Source organism: Candoia aspera, chromosome 6 (genome assembly GCF_035149785.1).
Source record: "Candoia aspera isolate rCanAsp1 chromosome 6, rCanAsp1.hap2, whole genome shotgun sequence".
NCBI lineage: Eukaryota > Metazoa > Chordata > Lepidosauria > Squamata > Boidae > Candoia > Candoia aspera.
This window is the reverse complement of record NC_086158.1, coordinates 80,631,794-80,638,608: the sequence shown is the minus strand read 5'-3', so window position 1 is coordinate 80,638,608 and position 6,815 is coordinate 80,631,794. Positions and strand designations below refer to the sequence as shown.

At 41.8% G+C, this 6,815-nt stretch overlaps 1 protein-coding gene across 1 annotated transcript in view; it reads right to left on the bottom strand.

Annotated features, from left to right (window-relative positions):
• Positions 1 to 4,500: 4,500 nt before the first annotated feature.
• Positions 4,501 to 6,815, bottom strand: part of ADAMTS14 (ADAM metallopeptidase with thrombospondin type 1 motif 14) — a 67,651-nt gene continuing 65,336 nt past the window's right edge. The window contains exon 22 of the mRNA XM_063307512.1: positions 4,501 to 5,403. Coding sequence (XP_063163582.1) covers positions 4,793 to 5,403 — 611 coding nt within the window. The 3' untranslated portion in view covers positions 4,501 to 4,792. The remainder of the gene's footprint in view (positions 5,404 to 6,815) is intronic.

Here is a 6,815-nt window from a genome sequence, read left to right as displayed (position 1 = left end):
TTTTTTATACCATTTTTGCAAATGCCTCAGGAAAGCCCTCTTCTGAGGATACAGCCTAAATATATTTTAAACAGAACAAATCAAAACATTCAACTGCAGAAGAGCAGCGTATTGGAAGGGCCCCTATCTTACACACATTTGGCATTTTCAGTTAAAGCATTTCAGGCGAGAAAAAACTATTCCTGAGACCCTGGAGAGCTACTTCTTGGGGCACAATTAGGCTTGAAGTTTTGGTGAAGTATGAAAGGACTTTTTCCATTTTCATCCAAATTCAGAGGAATTGACATAGATGAAGACATCAAGGAACCCTAGGGGAAAATCTGAGGCCATGCAGTCTGCATTTATATGCTTCTAATCGTGGTGCAGGATTCCAACTCCTCTTAAAATCATTGAAGCGAATTTGTTATTTCTGTATGGAAATCACCTTCACAAGACGTGACAGCCATTAGCTCAGCTGGCTTTCAGTTCAGGAAGGATAACTCCTCCCACACTTATGAGTCATAATGCTTCTATTGAAATGCCATGTTCCAAAATGAGTGCCACCTAATAGGGAAGGGAGCTATTGTCTTCATGCCTGGCTCTCCACCATGGGAAGCAGGATACCGGACTAGGTTTTCTTCCCATCAGTCTAAAATCTTATAGGTAATATTAGAAAAGAAGTGCTCCCTCCTTCTGTACACTTCTCTCACCTGACTTTCCAAGGCTATTGACTATTACTTTCCATTGACTACCTCACTGTGGCTGGAGGAATCTTTGTTTAGAATAAAGAATCTCTGCTCATTTTGAGCTTTTGTTGGTGGTGATGTCTCCCCACCTCAACTAATATTTGAGGACATTCCTTTAGGTCTATCCAAGTATCACCAATACCTCACAGTGTGTAATGGATACCATACAAGGTCCAAGGCTATGCAATCATCCCTTGGCAGTTTAGCTATAGGCAGATCCTCCCATGCCACCTAAATCAAATATAAATGGGTCCTAAATCAATAACCAATCAGCCACACTGAGTTACTCATAAGATGTATTTCTCCTTTTTAAAAAAGAAAACATCAGTCCTTTATGAATAGTCTGATTTCTCTTACAGGATTAACATCTCTCTTCCCATCCCCCCAAACTGAAAAACAATAAAATAAATACTTTTAAAAGCTCCAAATCTCATATTCACACAACTCTTTATACATGGTAATATTCATCAAGTTTACAACTCTTCAATGATGGATTTGTCTGATAGCATCCCCCTGAATGGAACTGGAAATGTTTTCCCCAAATTCCAGCTTCTCTTATATATACATTGCTGTAGCGAACAAACACCCAGGACAGTTCAGAGGCAGATACTCTATCTTTAATGAAGCATTTCAGCTGGACTCTTTTGCAGATTTTCATGTCAATGGAGACTCTCTCTCCCTGGCAACTGTGATATAAATGGCCAGCTGTTTTTTTATTTAAAGAAAAGAGATTGTCAGGAACTGAGAATGGGACGAGAACTGTGGGGCCATTGATCAGACCAAATGCACTCTCGTTTTTACAGTACTCACTGACACACAGACTGGCATTGCTCAGCCCTGTATACAGAAACTGCTTTTATAAACCTACATTGATGGCTACAATGCATTTAGCCCCAAAGGCACTTTTTCTTCTTAGATCCCAAAAAGCGCTCTTTCTAGAATGTGGGAGAGTAAACATACATATGGCTTCACTGGAGCCTAGTATTCCACATTCTTTGGGAGCCTGTTTTGGAGAGATCCAAGTCCAGAATAGATGGCCTGCAAAGATCCAGGTAGTCTCTTTTGAGGCTGGTGATTCTGCTGCAAATGGTGAACAAAGCAGGTGGAAATTACTAGGAGAGGGGAAAAATCATAGCTATTGTAGGCAGCTTCCTCTATAGATCCACAAAAGCTTTTAATAGTTTGATTAAATTTGAATGGCATTCATTGCACCAGTCCCACTTACTTCAGTGGCACTAGCATCCACAGTACAAACTCAATGTGGTCCACTCAGGGGAACAGATACAGTAGAAATGGAATCCAGAAAGCAAGATTTACCAGCGCACCTCAAAATGCTCTTAACGTATTTATGTTATGATAAAGGAACTTGATTAGGCCTAAGATGAAAGCTCTTATCGCAGCATTCCTGATTCGAGAGGGAGTAGGATAAGAATAAGGGTCTCTTACTAGCAGTGATGTAACTGTTCTCATCTTGACTTTGCTGTTGACTAAGCTGTTCTGATGAAAAAAAAGAAAAAGGGGGTTAGATAAAGCCTGGGGATGGGGGTGGGGAGGAGGGTGGGGAGGAATAAAGCTAAGATTGCAGCATTGGCAAGTCTGCAACAGAGCTGGAAGCCAGAATTTTCAAAGGACATGAGGGATAACAGGGGCCAAAGGAAGAATGGGAGTAAGGCAAACAGAGAGGGAGGAAGGGAGAGAAAAGGAGATTGGACACAGAGGAGAGCTGCACATGAGATTAAGTGAAGCCAATGTTCACATATTGAATGAAATACTAGCCACCCAAATCTTTGGCTGCTGGCCTTGAGGATATATGAATGCTTCTGACCTCTGCTATCAAGGGATTTCCTGTATCATTTAAACCAAATAAAATTATGGTGTCAATCTTCTCTCTACTTCCTTTCCCACAATTCCGTATAATTGGTATCAGTTTCTCACAACAGCAGACTTTCAAAACAGTCTCTAAAGTGAGAAGTGTAATTTTTATCTTTCCTAAAGTTTCAGCAAAGACAAATTTTAAATTTCCCATTCTGAATGCAAATGATTATAGACTTTCCAGAGATTTGTTACGTATTTTTTGAATAAAGAGAAACATGGTATCATTCCCACTATCTTATGCTGCAGTTGTCTATGGAAGTCTTTTCACAGCAATATCCAGATCATCTCACAGACAAAAAATGTAGGAATTGAGAAGTAAACTGTGGTTACTGGGCCCTACACAAAAGCTGTTCTGATCCCTGAGATTATGCTCATACCATTTTAAAAGGGACAAGATAAGACAGATAATGGAGGAACATCAGCCTGCATACATGATGCAAATATATTCAAAGAAAATGAAAGGAGCTTGCTGTAAAATATACAGTTTAACAACCATATCCCCTGAAAATAAAGAGTTTTAAGGGCATATAAGGGATGGAATGGGGTGTTAAGACAGGCATGATTTAGTGAAAGGGCTTTATGATTAAAATACACTAGACAGGTTGATAGTTTCCCCACATGTCATTCCCAATAGACAATAATCTTACACATATGGCTCTTATGTTCTTCAACATAATGAAGTTGTGTTCAAAGCTACCAATAAGTAACTGGTTATATGTCACCCTGAGCAGTTTTTAAATGGACCTACAATCAGTTATCTAATGCAGTGTTTTTCAACCTTGGCAACCTTAAGATGTGTGGACTTCAACTCCCAGAATTCCCCAGCCAGCACATGCTGGCTGAGGAATTCTGGGAGTTGAAGTCCACACTTCTTAACATTGCCAAGGTTGAAAAACACTGATCTAATGTATACTGAAAGTCTTGATCGACATATAATACTAAAAAAAGGAAGACTGGAGCTTCTTACTTTCCACCTCCAGCAGAGTCCAAAACAGCTCTTTGCCAATGTAAAATAATACTTTCAAATGAAATGAAATGAAGTGTACTTGTAAAAGACAAAAGAAACCAAATCATTTTAAAATAAAAAAGGACCCTACATACAATCTTTTTTGTTCCTGTAACATTATTTCAGAAGCAAAGGCAGTTCGTCCCATGTTACTGTCCTTTCTGTACGAAATCCATTGCTCATGGTTCTCCAGCTGAGTGCTGCTATAGACAAAGTGCTGGAATCAGAGTTGTTGTCTGAATTAGACCACAACCACTTCCTGAGCAGGTAAGGGGTGGGACAAGGCAAACACCAGGAAGCAAAGCCAGCATATGCTGAGAGACAGCACCCTACAGTAGAGGGGTTGCCTCTTCTGTGGCTCACATCTCCAGGCAGAGGGCAGTGTCCTGCCCCATTCCTAGTCCCTGCGGCTTCTGGCACCCTGCGGCTTCTGGCACACAGGACAAATGGACATTTCCAGCCAGGCAATCATTATGTTCCTACATTCTCCCTGCTTGGTTTCCAAGACTCCCCAAATCCTCCCCATGACACCCAACTAATCAGCTTGGATGCTATGTTGCTGATTCAGGAGTCTACTTATACGAATTGGGCATACATATCTTTCTAGTTTTTTAAACTAGTTTTCTTCATTTCTCCCCTTCACAGGAGGTCTCTCTTATATGGCCTAAAACCGCCAGGTTCATGTTCCACTCAGGCTAAAGCTATGTAACAAATAGCCCATTTCAGAAACCCAATGACAGGAATAGCAGCAGAAACGGCCAGAAACCAAGGAGGAAGAAAACAAGATCCCTGGGTTGGGTTGGGTTGCTTTGTTTTTGTTCCCTTGTTGCTTTAAAAAAATGCTTTTGTGAGCACCTTTAACGAAAAGACCTGCTTACTGAGGATAACGCTCTGAAATAACCTACAGGGGCTGGGTATTCAATCACTCTTGGCTTCTCATTCGTAACGTAATGGCAGCTATAACTATACCCATTTGCTTCTGGCTTTTCTTTTCCTTTTAAACCTTTAGAAAAGTGCTACAAAACAGCAAAATTGTTGTTGCTAATATAAATGAATAGGGTATTGCTTTGAATTGGTATTTCTTCAGCTTTAGGAAGGAACTGAGAAATGTCTTGACTGTGCCCCACAGAATCTGTGGGGGGAGAGAGAGACAGAGAGATGAAGTTCTAGCAAAGGGAAGCCATGCTCATGTCAATGCCAGGGAGGAGGTCCTAAGAATGGCAGCTGGCTGTTCTGACACCCCACTGTCTCCTTCCTGTTCTGCCACACCTGGAGAGACACGAGAGGATTTGCTTTCTCTCTGTGATGCAGCTAAAATTTTGTCCAACACCACAGGGAACCATTGGAATGTTGAGTTAATCTGGAGGTCCTCAGGAGTCCACCCAGCTCTCACCCGGTGAAGAGAAGACAGGAGACCTGATCTTCTAGTTCTTGTGGAGCTGCTGCCAGGACAGTGCCAAGGAGTAGTCACATGGCAGATGCTGTGGGCTGTTAAACTGGCAAGTGTGATGAGCAAGGGATGGACTGCCCCTTTCTCCTTTGAAGTGGTGGTCTTTATCCTTTGCAGATGACTCACAACAGTGGGGTAGGAAGGCAGTGGTGGCAAAGGGCTGGGAAGGACAGCCCCCTCCTGTACTTCAGTCTCAGGGGCTCTGCGATCAATGCTAGGAGGCCGAGTAGTGGCAACTTTCTTGCTGCAGGATTCACAGCACACCTTGTTGTAGCCTGGAATGGAGCAGTAACGAGCCAGGACTTCCATTTGGCAGAATACAGACTTGTCCCCAAGGCAAGACTCCTCTGTGACAAGAAAAATTACAAAGAGGTCTCTTGGAGTGAAGATACACTTCGCTCAGGCAGGCAAGCTGCGGCCAAATCCCCCAATTTGGAAGAGTTGAAAAACGGATAAATATCTAGAACATAACTAATGAATTTTCTGGGTCATCCAATCATTGTGCAGAAAGAGTATAAATGTTCATGCCATCATGTTATGCAAATACAATCCCCTGTTATATACAAGTACATCCAAAATAGATCAACCATGTCTACATCATTCTTGCTATAATGGAGGAGAATTACACACACACAGACACAAATCTATCACAGCACTGCTAGAAGTAGGAGTTATCAACAAGGAGAAAGAGAGAGAAAAGAAGGAGATGGAAAGAGATAAGGAGGAGCCACAGATTTTCTAGTGCTACATGACAACCTTCAAGTGAAACATATGGGACAAACTAAACAGGATTATCCAAAAATCAGGATGTCATTGATATCTGTGTCCTGATCTATGTTACTGACCATTTCCGTCAGGAGTCATAATTGAGTAATTAGTGTCCTCCCCTTCTCATCTCCTTTTGCTCTGAAGAGACTGTCAATTCCAACATCCCAGCCCTTGCTCCAACGATATACAGACCACGGAAGTGGAGTATGCGTTCTCTGTTTCTCATGATAAGCAGTTCTTAAAATTCATATTTGGAACACAGACAGTCGATTCAAACTGATGCGTGTCCAGAAAAAAGGACATGCTGTCCTTGACTGCTTACTTGACAATCCTTGACAAGGTGCCCCAAAACAAGCATTCAGATGGCATTAGATTTATGAGTAGCTCAGCAAGTTCAGAATGTCACCTCGGAGCCCAAGATGAGAAGACGAAGAGAGGAACAGAAAAGATGTTGAGGTACATCTTTATAGGTTTCGGGGTTGTACCTTTGAATCGGTCTTGACTCCTGACAACTACATGAACAAATCAGTGTAGGGGTTTTGGGCAACGTTTTTTAGAAGTGGTTTGCCATTGCCTCCTTCCTAGGGCTGAGGGAGAGTGACTGGCCAAAATCAGCCAGCTGGCTTCATGACTAACCCAGGATAGAACACACATCTCCTGGTTTCTAGCACAGTGCCTTTAACCACCATGCCAACCTGGCTTAAGGTGGCTTAAAAAATATAAACCAGGCAGGCACAAATACCAACTTAGAGATGTGGTTAAACTTTCTGCAAAGAAGCCGCTTTTAGAGTAGAATGGGTAGATCTGGGCTATTTGCAGATACCTAAAGAATGCTGGATGGCAATTGATTTAATTAAAAGAAAAAAAAACTGAAAAAATATTTTTCAAAGAAGAACTGCAATCCTGCACCCACTTAATCTCGGAATATGCCTCACAGACCTTGTCCACCTCACTTCTGAGTAGGTATTAGCCTGGTGAGACTGAACAGACA